Genomic DNA, 20,573 nt, shown 5'->3' with positions numbered 1-20,573 from the left:
CTAATCTAGTTTAGTAGTTCTTTCGGTTGTTTCTTCCTTCAGGGTTTACTGAGCATTAGCGATGCATATTGGGAGGTACAGCTAGCAGTATACATATGCTTGTAAGTAAAATGCACAGCAGAGGAGTGGAATTATATAGAAAGAGTTGTGGAGTGAAGAGGAAATGGGCATGACTGGGACTGAATTGAGGGGAGTCTCTTCAGAGCCAGGCCCCATGGGATGAATACAGTTTGGGTGGAGAATAAAGGAGAGAGCATCCCAGGGTAAGGAAAAAGCTTTTAAAAAGACATGGCTGGTTCAGACAGGGAAGGATCCTGTGGCGTGCCTGAGGGATAGCAGAGATTGCCCAAGGTAGGAGTACGGAGGACCTTCTAAGTCATGCTGGAGTGTGCAGTTTTCAGACAATGAAGAGCCACTGGAGATTTTTAAGCAGTAGAGTAATGTGATGGGGTTTATCTTTGAAAGAATGACTCTGGAAACTGTTGGGAGGATTTTGTAGGAGCTGAGGTAGAGTGAGGTAGAGTGAGGCAGGTGCTCTCTGTTTTATGCACAAGGCAGGATGGCAAGTGGCTTAGTCTGCACAGCAGGCGAGGAGATTTCAGGAAGGCCTCCCTGCCCACCTGGCCTTTGGATTGCTTGCAGAGCAGGGTCTGTTTTCTTCGGCCCTTCCTCACCCTAGTAGTACATCTACCTTCAGGACCCTGCCACTCAACCCCAGCTAACCTCCTGTGGTTGACCAAGAGTCTCACCTGTTCTTAGTATTTAACAACAATGTTGTTCCTATAACTCCAAGCCTGGCTTTTCTGCCTCAGGCTGATCTTGCTTGAACCTGCCAGCACCTTCCTAGCTTGGCTGACCTCTCTGGGTTAGACTGCTTGGCTGTCTGGAGGCTTTGTCCCTGCCGGAGCTGATCTGGCTCAGCCAACAATCGTTTCTTGTACTGTCCTCTCATGTCTTATCCTTCCTTAGGCCTCAGAGTTACAGGAAGACCAGAAACCTCTTGCAGGTGGGACTTGTAGTGCATTCCCCAATGTTACACACACACACACAAACACACACACACACACACACTACAACCTCATAGCTCTGTTCTCTGATAATTGACAAGAGAGATTTAAACAGCCAGTAACAACTAAAATTTAGAAAGCTTCTATTAAGGACTGAGGGGCCAGGTGTGCTGTGGCACATGCCTATAATAATTCCAGTCATTCTGGAGGCTGAGGCAGAAGGATCACAAGTTGGAGGCCAGCAATGTAGTCAGACTCTAAACAACTTAGTGACTTGACAAGACCCTGTCTTAAAATAAAAATTAAATTAAATTAAAAAGGGCTGGGGATGTGGCTAAGTGGTTAAGCACTCCTGGGTTCAATCCTCAGTATAAAAAAAAAAAAAAGAAAACATGGCTGGGGTGGTGGAGCAGTTGGCAGCATATCCAAAGCCCTGGGTTCAATCCCCAGCATTGAATGAACAAATAAATAAATAAACAAACAAATAAAAAGGTTTATAATGATTTTTTTCAATTTTAAATTTATTTTTATGAAAAAAAAGACACTGGAAACTTAAATTTTATAAAGTGCTCTGAGCAGTGAGAGATTTTCATAAAACTTTAAAAATGCCAAGGTGCTCCTTTTTGGACATGTGCTCATTCACTTTCGGGTTGCATTGGTTCTGGTCCTGGTATTTTGTTTTAGTTTTATAGTTGTTCTTTTCCTCCCTAATTGTGTTGATAACAAGGAAACCATTTTATGACGTGACTGTGAAGCACAGCAGTGCTCCTGAGCTGAGCATCCTGCTCTCAATTAACCTTCATATTTCACACCTCATCATTGCAGTGTGGCAAAGCTCTCCCTGGCCTTTCAAAGCAAGAGGACTGCTGTGGAACCGTGGGTACCTCCTGGGGCTTTAACAAATGCCAGAAATGTCCCAAGAAGCCATGTGAGTGACATTTCATCATTCCTTTGTAGATGAAGGGAGCATACCTGTTTTCTTGTGACTGCTCTTTTAATGATGAGACAATATTAGACATTTAGAGAACTCCTGCTGTATTCTAGAACACAGGATTATGCTATATACTCCCAGAAGCCTTGCATGCCTGTATGCAGAGTTTTCTTATTAGCTCTGTTTTTTTAATGAGCACAGTTAGAAGTTGCCTTCTCCTGTTGGATTCTGATGGGGAAAAAAGTCTTCTAGGAGGTGATAAGCTAAAATGGGCTTCCTTATCTCTGGGAGGGGGAACATAAGACGCCTTTTGGAATGGAAAATAAGTACAGTTATTATTTCTGAAATTAAATTCCTCAAATGAAACTGTTATTACTATTCACAACTCATGCTATAGTTTCTGTGATAGAATTTTAATTTTCTTTAAAAGAGAGACTAAAATGAGGAAATGATTGGTTGCCAATTGGTTTATCAAAAAAGAAAAGAAAGTTTTCTTTGCTGGGACACAATACTTTCCCTTTTTCATAGAACTAACTTTATACTGCCACAATGCTTAGTAGCATCAATATATAACAACACCTTCATGCTTTGAGTTGTCTTTAAAGAGCTTTGGAGGGGCTGGGGTTGTAAATCAGTGATACAGCGCTTGCCCAACATGTATGAGGCACTGGGTTCAATCCTCAGAACCACATATAAATAAATAAAATAAAGGTATTGTGTCCATTTACAAATAAAAAAAATTTAGAAAAATACAGACCTTTGCAGAAACTGTTGATTTGAATAAACTCAGGTTACACCTTCTCATTCCTCTCTTCTCAACAGTAGTTCATATTTTTAAGTTTTTGAATGAGGTGTTAACTCTGGATCACTGGTTTCTAAGGAATACTTTTTGGACAAGTGACTTGTTTTAAGCTGAACTTATTACATTTCCTTGTTATGTTTTTGCTAAGGGAGCAAGTCACATTTTTCTGTCATCTCCTTTGCCTCATGTAGCTTAAGAGTTTTATAATTGCTTTTTATTCTTCATGCTGCAAGCAATTTCTCATTTGCTTCAACTGGACAATTTTTATTTCCTTTTCTTAATTATCTGTTGATTGGATCCCTATTCTCAGCTGCCTTTTGAATCTGTGTTCAATCTCAAGGCTGCCATCTTGGAATTATTTCTGTATATCTCTTTCTTATGTACTATTTGTTTCTCCAGCATACTAATTTGTTTGAAATAATTGTCTCTCACTTGGATTTCCTTACCTCTCAAACTTACAAGTCCCCTAAATGCCTAAAGCTAATTTCACTTATTTTCTCGATACTGCTCCCAGCTCCTGAAGAGGATTAACTTGTGGAAATGCCTGATGTAGCTCCTGAAACTTAATGAGTTCATCATTGAGGGAGATATCTCATAATAAGAATATTCCATAGTGAGAGAATTTTCCAAGAAGACTTTTCACATGGACTGGGTGATGATTCACAGCATGGATTTTTAGGAGTATGTTGGATGGTGATGGTCTCTCCTCACTGGACGATCCATTTGCTTAGAATTATTTTGACAGTTTGACCAAAGGGATCTCTAGGATTTATCTGGAAGGATTTAAAGAGCAGAGTGCTTAGGGCTAGAATGAATTTAACTCCCAGCTCTGTCATTTGCGATTTTTAAAATTTATTTATTTATTTATTTATTCTAATTAAGTATATATGACAGCAGAATGCATTTTGATTCATTGTACACAATTGAAGCACATCTTTTCATTTCTCTGATTGTACATGATGTAGCATCACACCATATGTGCAGTCAGTCATACATGTACCTATGGTAAGGATGTCCTATCATTTGCTGTTGATTCTTATGGGCCATTAAACTGTAGTCTATATCTAAAATGTCAAAAAAAGCATCGTCACCTACCCTTCATTTACCATGTGTGTTGTCACAATATTGTGGAAGGTGACATGTTTCCTGCTGTCAGGTCTAAGGACTGAGGATGAGACAAGTTCTTCTAACTGTTGTGGGGGAGGGTGCCAAGTTTTCATTATTTAGCACATTCTGTATCTTCTCTCTTGTTTTTCTTTTTTATTTATTTTTTATTTATCTTTGAATATTTATGGCTTATCTGCTTCTCTTCCCTCCCTTTTCTAAATCCTAAAGCAGCAGAGAGTGGCAGACATTAAGGATAAAGCCTTTTTTTTTTCTTTTTATTATTTAACTTCCATTCCTGACCCTTTGTCATACTTATCTACGATTGCATAATCTAGGAATGAATTTGCCACTTTATATGGTTTTGTTAGCTCTCATTCTTAATCTAGATAATGATTTGAGTTTTGTGTGAAAGTATGAGGTTTCTGTTACTTTTAACTGAATGTTGATTAAAATAAATTCATATGTTAGGTCATTTAATGTATAAAGTTGAAGAGACTGGTTTCAGCTGGAAGGCTAGTGTGGATTATGAATGAAGTAAATTATTAACATCTTGACATTTATTCTGTTTGCACCATCTTGAGTGACTCACTCCCAAGAAACACACTCAGGGTCACATTCTTCCTGTGTCATTTAAAAAACTTTCCTTCCCCCGGTTGGTTCTAGTCTCTAAATCATATTCATTTTGGAAGAGATCAGACTTTCCTTGGCTTTAGATGCTACACTTTGGTGTTCCATGCCTTTTTTTTTTTCATTCAAAGTAATTCAAACTTCAGTTTTCAAGTGGCTTTTATTTAATACTTGAAGTTTTTGTTTAGCCACAAACAGAAAGATCTTTCATTGTTCATCATTTTTTTTTAGCTGTGAAAACTTAATTTTAAATCTGCAAATGATTTCATTAACTAGTCCGTAGTCTATTAGAAATGTGCTTTGTGTAAACAAGTCACTTGTCCTTTTAACACTTTTAGAACAAAATTAACGTAGAATCCTCAGCTGAAGAGCACTTTTAGAGATCATCTGGTCTGGCTCTCTGCCTTGAAGTAGATTGCTGTAGAAACTTCTAAAGCAAGTTGTTTTCTCTTTTGTCTTTGAAGAATTCACAGGCCAGAGATTGTCCACCATCTCTGTAGGCAGCCTATTCCAATGTCTTCATTCTATGGGACCAGACTAGGCATAAGGCCAAGTGGCTGGATGTGGCGATTTCCACATGACAATGTCTCCCCTCTTGTAACCTCTTGCTCCCTGAAGTTAAGCACTGGGGAGGAATAGATAATTGGTGATAGAAATATTTAATAACCTCTTGGAAGGAAATAGAAAATATTCATGTGATTCTTTCAGTTAATATAATCAGTTACTGACAATTCTACCTGTCACAAAATATGAACTAAACTGAAAAACAAGCATCGTGTGAATGAAAGCAATCATGGACTCTGCATTGGTGTTGGTATTGGTATCTTTCTGATGAATAAGTAAGTCCACTGATGTCCTGAATGACTTTCATTACCACCTCTAGAAGTTTGGGGGTCATAGAATTGAAACTAAGCATGTAACAGAATTGTTTCTTCCCTTACAGCCTATCATGGATATAATCAAATGATGGAATGCCTACAAGGTTATAAGCGGGTTAACAACACCTTTTGTCAAGGTAAGCTAGCTCAGTTCATTGGTATGGACTCAACCATTGTTTTTGACCTTTTAGAAACTTGAGTTGTTTTGTCATATGTTGCTTTTGAGCCAACCATGTGAAACTCACACAGTGAACCACTTCTTGTTCACTCCATTCAGCTAAGGAAATATGGACACGTAATGCCTAGTTTAGTATATCCAGTTAGTGTTCGGTTGCTGCAATGGCTTCACTATCATTGAAATTTTATAAAACTTTTTTTTTTCTTTGGTAGCACTGGGGATTCTACCACTGATCTATGTCCCCGCCCTTCCTTTTTTTAAAAATTATTATATGATAATTATACTTAATAGTGAGGTTCATTGTGATATATTTGTACATGTGTGAAGCTCTTTTACCTTCTATTACATTGTGATAAAAAACACAGGAGTTCAAGAGCGGCCTGTGCTCTCTGTGCTGGTGCTTAATATCAACGCATGGCTGCGTGCACATACATAGGCATGAATGTTCGCCTAGTAGTGCGACTTCTGTGATGACACATCATCGAACGACAAAAGTTGAATAGAATATCCCTGACCACCTCAAAATATTTGGGTGCTAAATATCAGAGCAAACACTTTTCCTAGGCAGTGGGAAAAGCTACAGAGTTAAATGGGAAATGCCCTGAGTACTCTTGCTAAATTTATTTTGAGCCATCAGCAGAGTTATACAAATGGAGGTTTCCCCAGTATTGTGTCTATACTCTGTAAATGAGGAAAATAAAACTCAGAGAGGTTAAGTGACTTTCCTGTGGCCGCAAAGAGCCGAGATTGTGACACAGGTTCACCAATGCCTAGTTTAGTGTCCATATTATGAAATTTAGTTTTAGTTGTTTTGTGGGATATCCAATTCTCATAATTTCCCTTTATACATCTAGGGCAAGGGTATTATTAGTAACTTGGATATACACGTACATTGAAATAAATAGAGTCTCAGAGACTCTTACTACAAACCATGTGGATAATTGACCAAAGAAGATATTTGGCCTTGAAATTTATTTGTAGAAAATATTTTAATTATGGATTGAATTTCTTTAATAATTACTATATTATTAAGATTTCCCATTACCTCTTTGTATCAGTATCTAGTGGTTTTTTTTTTTTTTTTTTTTTTTTTGCTTTAGAAATTTTTCATTTCATTCAAAGTTTCAGATTTATTTATTTGAAGTTTATTCTTAATATGCTCTTAGGGTCCCTTTGATACCTAAAGCAACCCCCCCTGTTGGTTATGGTATCATAAGTTTTTTTTTGTGCCATATTCTTTTTTCTTGATTAGGCTTGCCAAAAGTTTATCAGTGTTACCTATTTTCGGTTTTGTTGAGAACACTTGTCATGTATTTCACTGCTTTCTGCTCTTGGCTTTCGTTTCTCTCCTCCTTTCTGTTTGGTTTGCAGCTGCTTCCTGATTTCTTCATAGTGGATCATTCATGTCAGCAGTTCTTCCTTTGTAGTACGTTCATTTAACGCATAAATTCTTATCATCCTGGCTTCTGACAGTAATGGTATCCTTCAATCCTGTGTCATATTCCTATTTTGTTTAAGTTAAGCTAAAATGTATTTTGAGTTCTTTTTTGGCCCTTAGGTTATTTAGGGATGTATGCTAAATATCTAAATATTTGTGAAAACGTTCTTATTTATTAGTTGTTGAGAGAGTGTTAAAATCTACTATCATCAGGGGAGGGATTTTTCTCCTTTCCTATCTGGAAAGTTTCAATGTACATTTTTCCATGTATAGTAATTCTCTTGTTGACAATATATACTTGGGTCTAGCTTTTTTTTAAAATATATTCTGATATTTATCTAAAATTGAGGTGTTTCGGGGGCTGGGGATGTGGCTCAAGCCATAGCGTGCTCGCCTGGCATGCGTGCGGCCCGGGTTCGATCCTCAGCACCACATACCAACAAAGATGTTGTGTCCACCGAGAACTAAAAAATAAATATTAAAAATTCTCTCTCTCTCTCTCTACTCTCTCACTCTCTCTTTAAAAAAAAATTGAGGTGTTTGTTGCATTAAAATATAGCATAAGTATTTGTAAGGTTGGATATAGGTTGACCTAAAATCTCTGTTTCCTCAGGACTTTTTCTTGTTTCTGTTTCCGTTTTCTTGCCTTCTTTTGCATTATTTGACTCTTTTTTAGAATTTCATTTAAATGTATCTATGGGCTTTTAAAATATCATTTAGCATTATTTTCAAGGGATTGCTCTAGGAATTGTAATACACATCTTCAACTCATGGCTGGCTACTCAGCTCTTCACAAAAAAACATAAACCTCTGCTTTCAAGTAGATCCTGATCTAGGCGTGGGGTTTGCTCTCCTACTTAGACTCCATGCTACATCTTCACTCATAATTGCCATGTGAATCAGTCCTCCCACAGCATCAGGATCTCCTCCTACATTACTTTGAAATTGTTTGTTTACATAGTATGCTAAGTAAGACCCAGAGAGGTGAAGTAGCTTGTACAGACGCAGATAATAAGTACTCAGCATAGGGGTCTAAGGTAGACCCAGAACAGAAGCTAGCCACTGTCTTTTTCTATTATAGGGAAAGGGAACTGATGTTTGTGGCTCACTTACCAGGTGTTCGATCATATGATTATGCACTTCCTTGAATCTTTGGAATGATCCTGTGGCTTTAGGGCATTCTCAACGCCAGTTGGAAACTGAGACAGAGAAAGAGTAAATAACAGTCACACAGATAATTAGGATTACACTCTCAAGACATGGGGGTGGGGGTGAGGGGGAAGTACTAGAGATTGAACTCAGGGGCACTCCACTCCTGAGCCACATCCCCAGCCCTATTTTGTATTTTACTTAGAGACAGGTCTCACTGAGTTGCTTAGCAACCTTTATCTGTTTTATATATGTTTGTAAGATATTACTAAGGTAGATAGTAGGCAATTAGTACAAAAGATAGAGCAATTGATGTTGTGAGAGCTAGTAGAAGTCAAAGCAGTTAATATTAATTTGGTTTTAATTTTTTAAAAAGATGATTCTTCGATATATTTCTCCTACTGGCCAGTTCCAAGGTTCACTTATTTATGAATGTATCACTTAGAAATGAAAATTTGCAAGTAATCACTTTTTATGTTAGTTAAGAAAATTTTAAAAATATACTTCTTTTAAAATACTGCAGATTTTTGCATTTTCCTCTGTTGGTATGGCCAACAGAGACTTTAGCAAGTCTCCTCATGCTGAGCATATCAGATGGTTCCACCAGATTATTCCCACTGATAGTTGGTAACATCAAAGCATGGCTAATCTAGTCTCTGGAGGATGTTTGCAAAGCAGTGTTACACTTCTTGGCAAGGATTCTGAAGTGAAGTGTCACAGAAAATTCTATCCCATGGGCCTTAAGAAGGTACTGCTAAATTACACTACAGAGAAGTTTGACTCATAAAAATACTATGATTTCATTCAGCCTAATCTATTAAAATTGCTTTTTCGAGAAGGGCTTAATTTCACACCCTTTGTGATATTATTGGTTGATAAAATGAAATAGAACTTTCTCACATTACTTATGTACCCCTTAGTTTCCCTAGAGCCTTGAAGCTATTTGATTTTGTTATCCCTAACAAAATTTTCAAAAGGAACCCATTAAGCATCCAATTACTTGTGAGTTTCACACTGGGCTTACAGTCTAGTGTCTTCTCAGTTTACAAAGAACTTTTAAAATGAAAGTGATTAATAACTAGAATTACATTGTTTCCTTCAACAAAGTGAGCTAATGCTCTAATGTGTGCGCTGTAACAAAGGACCAACTGTGTACAAGTTAATTTGAGGAGCTTTCAAATAATTGCCCTCAAAGTTGTTTTTTTCCCCCCTTCTTTCTAGTGGTCCAGCAATTATCTTTTCAAAGGAATGATTTATTACGTGTCTATCCATGGAGATCTAAACCTTGCCTCTCTACCTTCAACATTATGAAATTGTTATAATTTGTTTCATTTATCATATCAAACAATACAGTAATATTTCCTGGTGCATCTAGAGTAGCATTTGTCATTTGATTATTTTGCTCACAGTCTGATTTAGAACTGGAGAGATGAAATATTGCCTTGTGGAAGAACTTCTCACTTGCTGTTTTATGCTAAAGCTCAGTGGTTTTCTGCATCTGAGTACTTCTCCCTTGCCCATAACTTTGCCTTGGGATAAGTGCATTCTTAAAAAGTCAGATGTAAATCTAGGTTTTAAAAATAGGATTTGTTTCTAAAAGGATATGAGATCAGTATAGTTAGTGAAGTATTTTATTAATGGCAAATGTCTCTTGACATACTAAAATCACTTATTAGTTTTACAAGTTTATGGATAGAAAAATCAACTTAGTATTTTCTACATGTTTGGCATGTGCCAAGGGGTTATAGGTAATGTCAGAATATGATTGGACAACATCTACACTTTTATAATCTGCTGCCTGTATGTTAGTTTTTCATGGATAATCTTGAAAACTTTATTTTATTAGTATTCTACAAACATGAATTGATGGCATACTCTAAGCTATCAACTGAATATATGATGGATTGTGAGGAAGACATTGTTCCTATCCTTAAAATTTAAAGCAATTTGAATTTATTTGGCATCATTTTATTATACTGGTTGTTTTGCCTTAATAAAATTAATTTACAAAACTGATAGATCAGGGCACAATTATACTCACTATCAAAACTTTCACTGAAGGGTTTCCTTTAGAAACCAAATTTTATTTGAACAAAGGAAAGAGAATGTACATTTCCTGGGGCATATCTCTGTTATTAAATGGGACTCTTCAGTCTTGATCAATATTCCATAAATAAATGAGCTATACATAGGCCCTTATGGTTAGCAAGAGCTTGCTTGCATTTCAGTTCTCTTAATAACTACAAAATGTTGAGTGTGAACTTCAGTGTGAGGAGTAGGCAGGGGAAGGCTGGTCTTTGATTTTTTTTTGAGAAAAATGGATAAATAGTAACTAGAGAGTGCAGTTGAAACCCTCAAAACCTGCATGTCTGAAGGAAAGAATATGTATGATCTATAGCAAAATGCTGGATTCAAATAGGTAGGGTGAGATGAAGTGATTAAGAATTTTAAGGCAAGTCTCTTGTAATTAATCACATGCACCATTTGCAGTAATTATTGGCAATAAATTGTGCACTTTGTGGGAAACAATTGTTGGATTTATGCTAATTTTAACATGGTGTTAAAGAAAAAATATTGTTTATGACATCTGTTAAATAATAGTAAAGCAGTGCTTACTTCAGTAGCATACATACAAAAATTGGAACGGGAATAGAGATTATTGTGGCCCCTGTGCAAGCAAATTCATGAAGTGCTTCAGATTTTTGAAACATCCCATGGTATTCCACAGCGTCTGTAATTTTTAATGTGTTGGTTAAAAAAATAAGAAGTAATAAATGTCTAGATACTAAAATAAACTCAAAGATGGAGTGCTTGGCCTAGCTTGTGTAAGGCCATGAATTCAGTTCCCAGCCCTGCTAAATTAAAATAATAATATCATTCATATGAAAAAAGAACAAGACTGACTTTATTCAGAGGGACTATTGCTATAGTGCAGGGACAACCACGAGGGGGTTTTGCAACAGGAAGAGAGATTAGGCTCAACTTGGAATACAACAAGAAAAGTGGAAATTTATAGCCCAGGAGTGAGGGTCGGGTGTCAGTGGATGGGAAATTACTAAGAGGAACATCATTACAAAGGAGATTCTGACTAACCCAACCAGGAGATGTTTTTGCTGAAGGATATACTCAGACATACCCTGGGGGACGGTGGAAGACGCAGCACCCACTCAGATATTGAGACTGGAGGATTCTGGCTAAACTGACTCAGCAGGATTTTTTTTTTTTTTTTTTTTTTTTTTTTTTTTTTGCTAAAACTGGACAATACACTGAAGCCCAAAGTCAGGGCCTAGTTGAGAACAGAGGAAGGCCTGACTAGAGTTTGGTCCCGCAGGGAGTCTTTGTCAATGGAACGCCCCCCAAAGGCCTTTATGACAATCTCTTGCGTCTTTTTTTTTTTTTTTTAAGAGAGAGTGAGAGAGGAGAGAGAGAGAGAGAGAGAGAGAGAGAGAGAGAGAGAGAGAGAGAGAGAGAGAGAATTTTCAATATTTATTTCTAGTTCTCGGCGGACACAACATCTTTGTTGGTATGTGGTGCTGAGGATCGAACCCGGGCCGCACGCTTGCCAGGCAAGCACGCTACCGCTTGAGCCAAGTCCCCAGCCCCTCTCTTGCGTCTTTGAAAGAATGTGGATCTGTGGCTTAGACAAGAATCTTCATCTTACAATAATTTTCAGAGGTATGGTTAATGGAAATATAGAAAGTTTTTATTTCCACTCATTTAACATTACATGAATTCACAGACTTTTAAAAATTAATTTTGGCAGTTGGCATTATTTTTTATATCCTGGGCTTACTTCCTGTGGTCCTTTATTCTTTTGGGGAGGATTTGCCAGATGAAACAGAAGATCCACTTCTGAATTTTAGATAAACAACAAATAATTGCAGACTTACACAAAAAGTATTTATTTATTTATTTATTATCTGAAATTCAAGTTTAACTGGTCAGTCTACATTTTTTATTTGGCAAATCTATATTTTGAGATTATATCCTTTAGCATTTCTTTTATAAAATAAGGGTCACAGGGACACATATACTTTACATGTCTGAAAATATCTTTATTTTTGCACTCATTGTCTTAGAAGACTAGCCATATACAATTCTGGATTAGTAGTTCTTTTCCAAAAGTACTTCAATTACATTAAACCAATATCTTCTGACTTCCGATACTTTTTTCCTCTGTAGATAATCGTTTCTGTGTTTTGAAATCCTCTCTTAATTCATGTTCTGCAGTTAGATCTTGTGTCCATATTTGGATTTATTTTTATTTTATTTAGTAGAGTAGAATGTCAGTCTGAAAATTTGCCTTCCCTCAAATTTAAAAAATGGTCACCTATTATTTTGTATCATTCCTTTCTGCTGAAATTCCTATTAGACAAACGTTAGAGCCTCTACTTTTCATGTCTCTTTAAGTCTTTGTGCTTTTATTCTCCACTCTGCTCTCCTCTCTGTCTCTTTGCTGCATTTTGAATGAATATCTCAGTTCATCTTCCAGTTTTCTAATTTCTGCTTTATTATGTCCATCTAGGCTTTATCCCCTCTGTTGCACTTTTAATTTTAAGAGTGTTTTTATTTCCAGCATTTCTAATAAATTATTTTTCATAGCTACCTGTTCTTATTTCATATTTTTAAGTAGTCATTTAATGTCTTAAGCATGCTAAAGAATCTTTAAATCTTCAAAAAATTTTGTGAGATTATTTATAAAATCATTCTCACCTGGAGAGTATTCATGTTCAAATCATTGATGCTGATTATTTTCTTTCTTTTCTTATTGGTGTCCTCAATCCAATTTATTAATTAAGTCCTCAGTGATGGGAAGGAAGGGCTATAGCCACACCCTCCCACTGCAGACCCTTTGGTCATCTTGATAGCTTCTGCTTTCTTCTATCTCATCTGCTCTGCCTTGGTTTCCCCACAGAGAAGGGGGCTCTTCTGCTCTCCTCTGTGTCCTAAAACTAATACCTAAGCTGAATCTAGAAATACTCAGATAGTTTCCTAGCTCTCTAAAGAAACAGCTAGGGACAGAGTGGTCATAAGAATCAAGACCAAGCAGGGCAAACTGGAGCAGAGGGTAGGACAGACCTAAGTCCTTTACCACAAGGAGAGAACCAAACTGCAGAGAGGAAGTAAATAGAGGGGCCCAGGGCAGTAGAATCCAGGCTCCCTGGGTTGCAGCAACTGTAGGAGCAATGGGTGATTGGGTGCCCCTGCACACTGGCTGCAGGTCCTCTGCCACCTCAGCCACCAACGAATAGATGTTTGTAGGCCTTGTTCATCTGCTCCAAGAAGATGAAGATGAGGATAGTGTGGGGGCCCAGGTGGGCCTAGTATGGTACGAAGCCCTTCCAGAGGCTGAAGAAGCCCTCACAGTGGACAAACTTCATCAGCCCATTCAGCCCACTCTTGTATTCTGGCTTCCCATCAATCATTTGCATGTCTTCACAATGTGCTGATGAAGGTTGGCAGTGGTGAGGAGGCCTTTGATCATGCTGGCACAAAAGTGGCACAGGATTTTGTCAGAGAAGTAGCCTGAGTTCAGTAAGAAGTGCTTAGATTGGGAGTAGGAGGCAAGCTGGGCAGCCTGAGCCACTGTAGAGATAACAGCCCCGCTACAGTGTGGGGACTCCCTCTTCTCAGGCAGGTGGACTCTGGGCATTAAACATGTTTTTGTAGCATGGTGTCTGTCAGCTGGAAGCTGACCATCCAGCAGTCATACTAATAAGAGTCTCCTTGGCTAGTGTTTCTACAAAGGCACCAATTGTACCTATGGTCATGCCTATCAGGACCTTCATGAAGCAGAAAGTCAGGGGGTGTAGCATCAGCTCTGGTCAGGCACTCAAGAAGCAGGGTTTAAATGCCAAGGCAAGTAATGATGTAGGTGGCCTGGCACAGGAGACCAGCTGGCAGTCCAGTGTAAATGCCTGTTAGTCCTTTTCCCTTCAGGATGCTTTGAGGGCATGGAAGCTGATTTTATACTCTCTTGTCTTGGCCCCTTCCCTGCTTAGCTGTATCCGGTTCTTCACTAGGTCTAGGGGCTGAACAAAATCTGTAGCTCCCATCCTGGGGAAGGCAGGAATGGAATCAAGGGTCAGGTATTCCAGATATACTAATGCCTACTGGAGCCCGGCCAGGCCCACAAACGGGAACTTGATGGACTTAGGAAAGATATGAGGCTTCCACTCCATCCTACCTATTCTGGGACTCACCATCATTGCCATTGTCACTCAGTGACCCTTGTCTCCAGGACCTATGCACCTGTGCAGCCCTGCTTGAACCCAAGGTGACACCAAAGGTGCATCACACCCCTCTGCTCTCAGGTCCAGCACCAGCACAAGCTCTGATTGCTTTCTTAACAAACAAGCATTAGAATTTTTTTTGTGTGTGTGACTGTTGGTGGGACTATAAATTGGTACAAACACTATGGAAATCAATATGGAAGTTCCTTAAAAGATTAGAAATGGAACCTATATCACTCCTCAGTATTCAGCCTGAAGAATTAAAGTCAGTGTACCACTGGTATGTGCATACCCATGTTTATAGCAGCACAATTCATAGTAGTCAAACTATGAAACCAGCCTAAGTGTCTATCAACAGGTGAATGGATAAGGAAAAAAATACACACAAACACAATAGAGTTTTATTCAGCCATGAAGAAAAATGAAGTTATGTTATTTGCAGGAAAATGGATAGAATTTGAGACCATTATGTTAAGCAGAATAAGTCAAACTCAGGTCAAGAGTTGTATATTTTTACTCATATATGGAAGCTAGAGAGGAAAAAGGAAAAGAAAGGTGGGGGGTTATCACATGAAAAGCAAAGTAAGATCAATAGAATAGAGAAGCAGGGGGAGGTGGGGGAACTCTTAGGGAGGGATATTGGCCAAACTATAATGTTATATTGTGTGCATGTACTAGTATATACCAACAAATCCCACCATTACGTACAGCTATAATACACATTTAAAATATGTGGAGAAGAATAACAAAAGAACTGTGTGTGTGTGTGTGTGCGTGTGTGTGCGCATGTTCAACCCTTAGGTTGAACCCAGGCCCTTGTGTATACTAGGCAAGTGCTCTACCTCTGAGCTGCACCCCCAATCACATAAATATTAGAACTCTTAACTGAGTTTGTAAGTTCACCTTGAATTGGAAGTTTGTTTTCACAATAACAGTTTGGTAACCTGGTGGTTTTATTGAAACTTCTACTTGAACTCTAGGTCCTCCAGGTTGAAGTCATATTGTAAAGTTGACTCTTGACTCTTAACTAGTGGGACTTTTCTTTTTATGGTATTCTCCTTTTCCAGAAGTATCCAATACCCTGACTCTTCCAACCATATGGTATTATTTGCATAATGCTGATTTGATAACTCTCCCTTTCTTAATATTAGTAAATTTACTTCTTGCTCATTATTCCTAGACATCATTTTTATCTACCTACTTACATATTGTGCTAGCTTTGGGTACAAGTTAAGTAGTTTCATTTGTTTGTTTGTTTCTTAACTAATAAACTGAACTCTGAGGTTAAAAGAATAATTAAGTAATGGGAGATCACAGTTGGAAAGTGGCAAACTCTAAAGACCAGTTCCTCTTTGTGTTACTAACATTTGTCAGCTTATGAAAGTACTTTTAATGTGCATTTTTATCTCATTAATTTCTCACAACACCGCATCTCCTTTTTACAGGTGGGGAAGCCATAACTTTAAGCCTTGCTCTATAAACACCAGCATTAGGAGGATATAAGATGCTATCTGGTACTTTTGCTATCTCGATTTAACTCTTCTGTTAGCCTATTTCAGTAGTTGGCTTGAAAGTCCTAGAGTTCTCTAAACTTCCTTGTTTATTTGTATAGCAGATTTGCTTGTCTTAAATTGTCTATTTTGTAATTTTAAAATGATCTTTCTCTCTCACTATCAATAGGCTATTTACCTCCTTAGTTTTATTCTGAAATCTTTAACAAGTAGAATAGTTAGAGTCCTAGAGGTTTTTGTCTATTTTTTAAGTTTGACTCCTTTGAATTCTGAGATGCTCTTCTCAGACCACTTTTCCCCCCTGGCCTTATTGCTCAACAGTGTCTTTAATAAAGCAATCATGAATTAACTCTCATCCTTCCAGGAGACAGCTGGGACAGTTTTGCTGAGCTGGGCCAGGCATGGTTGATTTTGACTAGGCTCCGTCATGCATCTGCGTACAGCTGTTGTGCCAGGAGCTGAATGGTCCGGGATGGCATCTGCTGGGATGACTTGCCTCTCCTCCATGTGGTCCCTCATCCTCTAGGCAACTAGCCTGGGTTGTTCACATAGTGGTGGCAAGATTCCAAGAGAAACAGTGGAAGCACACAGTATTTTTCAGGTCTAGATTTGGAATTGACAAAGCTGCTTCTGCTGTACTCTAGTGATAAAAGAAAATCACAAAGCTATCCTAGAGTGTCAGAGGGTGGGGAAACAGACTCTACCTTTACATGGGAGGTGCAAAGTCATGGCAAAGAGCCTGGATATAGGGATAGATAGAGCAGTGAGACATTTAAAAGATCCATTCACTACACTCGGATGGTTTATAGTGACTTAGCAAGTATATGTGGATTTTGCTTGAGAAAAAAAAAAAGATTGAAATCCTTATTTGTATGACTGTGAGGTTACTTTACATTTAAATGTAAGAACCATATTGCTCCTACATTTAAATGTATTGGTGAAAAAACAATTCTGGTGATTATACTGAGAATGGAATAATTTTATTTTAAGATAAACTTTATAAAAGTATAACCTGTGTATAGAAAAATGAAAAAATTATAGGAGTAGAATTACAGGGGTATAGAGCTCAGTGAGTTGTCACAAAGTGAACACAATGGGGTAGTTTTTCTCCCAGATCAAGAAATAGAGTATAAACTGTAACCCAGAATTCTCCCCCTTTGTCCCTTCCCAACCTTTAATTTTTCCTCCTTTTCCAGAAGTACCCAATACCCTGATTCTTCCAACCATAGGTCAGGTGTTTCTTTTTATGAATTTTCAAATCCAGTGCATGTTTTTTTTTTGTGTGGACTTTCACTCAAAATCTATGTGACCAATGCAATGTTAATGTTTGGAATTCTGGCAAGCAAAGTGATAATATCCATTAAGGGTTTTATTTTTAAAAATCCCTGTAATGCTTTTTCCCATTCCTTCACCATTATTTCCCTCAATCTCTTTATTTATGAAGCATTGATGCTCATTTATAGCATTATCTCTAAATTTCCCTTCAGCTCCATTATCATAAGGGAATTCTTCTGCATATTTATTTCTAGAAAAAAAATGGGAAGTACATATGAGAGTAAGGTAGGTGCAAAGATGAAACTTAGATTCTATTGTTCTTCCTATGTATTTTGGGATGCAATAGTAAAGAATCAATTGTATAGAATTCAGGATGTAATTGTAAAGAACCTATGAACTAAGACTAGCGTCATCTAGACTTGATGTTCCTTACTTTAAAAACATAATGTTCTTTTTGTTTCACTTACCAGAGGTCTATCATAATGTCCTGCTATATGGAGTGATTTAATATGAGAAAGTGTGGAGTACTTAATGAGTCTTCAAAAATTTTTAACTTTTTATTAATGCATTATAGTTATACATAATAGTGTGGTTCCTTCTGAGATAATCATACATGAATGGAATTTAATTTGCTCCATTTCAGTCCCCAGTGCTTAAAGCTTCTTCTTTTCCTCCTCTCCTCCCTCTCCCTATTCCTCTTCCTCTGCTCTAGTGGTCTTCCTTCTATTTATTCATTTTTTAAAAAATTGGTGCTTTATCAATATACATAAAGGTGGAATTTACTGTGGCATATTTATACATGCACATAGTGTAATTTTGTCAAATCCATTTCGCATTCCTTTCTTTTCTCCTCCCTCCTTCCTCCCCCTCAGTCTCCTTCTGCTCCACTGATCTTTTCTCTGTGTTTGTGAGATTCAACCAACATCTTTGCCCTTGACTTTGCTCTAGTGTCTGCATACCAGAGGAAACTTTGGATCCTTGACTTTCTTTATATGATTCTAGATCATATTTTCCAATAGTCAATGGCTCAGGGAGAACTGGTAGTTATTTTACTGATTTGAGGTTGCTATCTTACTATCCTAGGTATCTATCCTCTTAGAACTACCCATGCAGTTTCTAGTTTAAGTCAGCTCAGTATTTTCAGTAAATATTTCAACTGTTTTGACTGAATTTATAAGCCAGTTTGGGACCCATTCCTATGCATTTTAGAATCAGATTTCTGGTTTGTCCTCTTATGCTCATATCACTGGGATCGAATTCAAAACGGAAATGTCTGCTTATTTTATTCACATCTCCTCAGGAAAGACAGTGGTGAAGTGAGTCATTAGCACATTGTATTTTCCCAAAGCTCTTTGACCTTAATCTCTGAGGCTATAACATCAAGGGGCAGATGCCTGCTGTCTATAAGTGATGAGGAGGGCGCATGATGGATTCATAGTTCGGTGAATGTTTCAAGAAGAAATTAGTGTAGTGTCTGTAGATTGTAGTCAGAAGTCCAAGACCAACAGAGTATGTGTGTTATTAGCGGCCAAGTCCATGTGAGGCACATATGTATCAAGAAATAAATACAAGCTGTTCTCTGGGCTCTGACAATTCTTTTATCATGTTACCCTGAAGTCAGACAGATTGGAAGGAAAGGGAGATGCTCCCACAGTGGTTTGACTCCTTTCAGTGAGTCTTGTGATTGAATTCATCCTGTGGTAGGCTGTCGTTTATAGTGGTGAGACAGTCCAGAGGGGAGCCTTGGGCAAGTAGGCAGGCCTATGGGGCCAATTTAACCACATCTTTGTAACCCATACAATAATTTTTGGGGCCAGCCTCAGAGAGCAACATTTCACAAAACATACCTCACAGACCACCAATTCAGAAGGATGTTAATAGATTGTGTGTGAAAAAAGGTTCCACAGCCAAATCTGTAGAAAACACCAAGTTAAACAAAGAAAACCAGGAGTTCTTGCCAAAGGAGTTCTTGAGTCTTTGTTGTGCTATGTATACAGAATATGCAGTTTTCCCAAACATATTTGGCCACAGGGCCCCTCCTGTAGCAGAGGCCTCACAAAGCTTGTGTTTTGTTAAAAATCACTTGGGTTAAATTGCTCTAGAACATTGGTGTTCAAAGTCTTTTTTTTTTTAATCATTTATCTCCTAAAATAATTTTGGAAAAACTCACACATTTATTTGCATTTTTTAAATAAATTGAATGAGTATGATAGATTCATTTCTGTCACATTTATATTATACATACAAGGCAAAGCTGGGCCTTTCTGTGAAGTAAATAATCCTCAAGGAGGATGTATTTCAAAATCATTTATTTGTTAGGTGCCTATGAGAATTTTACCCTGCAGGACACTGTACCTGGATAGTCTAGAAAGGTTCTGGATGGATAAGAGATTGCCTTGACTTGGGAAAGAAGAGAGTGCTTAGGAAAGGGGAAGATAGATACGGAAGAGTGGCAGATGTATTCTTAAGAAATCACTGTTTAAAAAATCATTTCAAAAGGAAACATTTGAAGACTTACAATCTAGAAATTGCTTCCCTTAAAAGTATTGGAATCTTGTGCATCCCTGTGGAATGTCTTCATGTTCCTTCAGGGAGACATGTACCCCGTGTAAACCTGCTTCTTTGAAAGTTTGAGAAATACCTATGTCTTCTTGGATAGTGGTTTCCTTCTCTATTAAGTGATCCTTCTTAAATAGCCAAATAGTCCATCTGGATGGGAAAAGTATTTATCTCAAGAGGTATTTTTTTTCCTGCTTTCAAGTGGAAGTCATACTGCTAATGGAATTCCATAATGGAATTTCTGTCCATCAGCAAAAGCTGAACATACACAGCTGAGCCTCCAGAAAGCCTCATAGCTTTGCACAGCATAAAGATTTTCACATACTGTTCTCACCTTGTACCTAATTCCTGTTAGTTACTAGACATGCCTCATTTCCTGTATAAACTTGCGTCACTGAAAAAGCTGAAAATTATGACTTTGTTAAACATACATACTTTCCTGTAGGAGAATAGATTCATGAAAGTCTATTTATTTCCCATAAGAGCACTTATGCTATTTGTAACATTTCATGCATTAAATGTCATACTTTATTTATTCCTTGGCATTTTTTGACCCTGGCAACTTGCAGATTGTTTTGAAGTCAAAGAATATTTAAGCTACAAGTAACCACGGGGATTATTTGCTTTAGCCCTTTTGACTTACAGGAGAGGAAACTGAGGTCAAGAGAAATTAAGTGAATTGCTCTGGGTAACAGAAGTTAGTTCTTGGTGGGATATTGCTTCTGTTAGGTTCCCCATCCCTTAATCCTTTTGAAAAATAGGATATTGGACAAAATTATCTTTATAAAACCGTAATAGCTATTGTTGTGTTGCTCACCTCCAGAACTGTTATCCCTAACAGTTCCAGGGAGATCAGGTGTGCTTTACCAATATAAAGG

The 20,573-nt window shown here is 37.7% G+C and overlaps 1 protein-coding gene and 1 pseudogene across 8 annotated transcripts in view; one reads left to right on the top strand and one right to left on the bottom strand.

The window, feature by feature from the left end:
- Positions 1-20,573, top strand: part of LTBP1 (latent transforming growth factor beta binding protein 1) — a 416,025-nt gene that overhangs the window by 242,357 nt on the left and 153,095 nt on the right. For all 7 annotated transcript variants that reach the window (XM_081264902.1, XM_081264904.1, XM_081264903.1 and 4 more), the window contains 2 exons: positions 1,833-1,935; positions 5,418-5,489. In XM_081264902.1, coding sequence (XP_081121028.1) covers positions 1,833-1,935; positions 5,418-5,489 — 175 coding nt within the window. The remainder of the gene's footprint in view (positions 1-1,832; positions 1,936-5,417; positions 5,490-20,573) is intronic.
- On the bottom strand, positions 13,352-14,173 carry LOC308632973 (mitochondrial 2-oxoglutarate/malate carrier protein-like; annotated as a pseudogene). Its single transcript has one exon. The product of its transcript is annotated as a mitochondrial 2-oxoglutarate/malate carrier protein-like (transcript).

Source organism: Spermophilus citellus, assembly GCF_964194105.1.
Source record: "Spermophilus citellus genome assembly, chromosome: 13".
Lineage (NCBI taxonomy): Eukaryota > Metazoa > Chordata > Mammalia > Rodentia > Sciuridae > Spermophilus > Spermophilus citellus.
The sequence above is the reverse complement of the archived record's forward strand: the minus strand, read 5'-3'. Positions and strand labels throughout refer to the sequence as shown.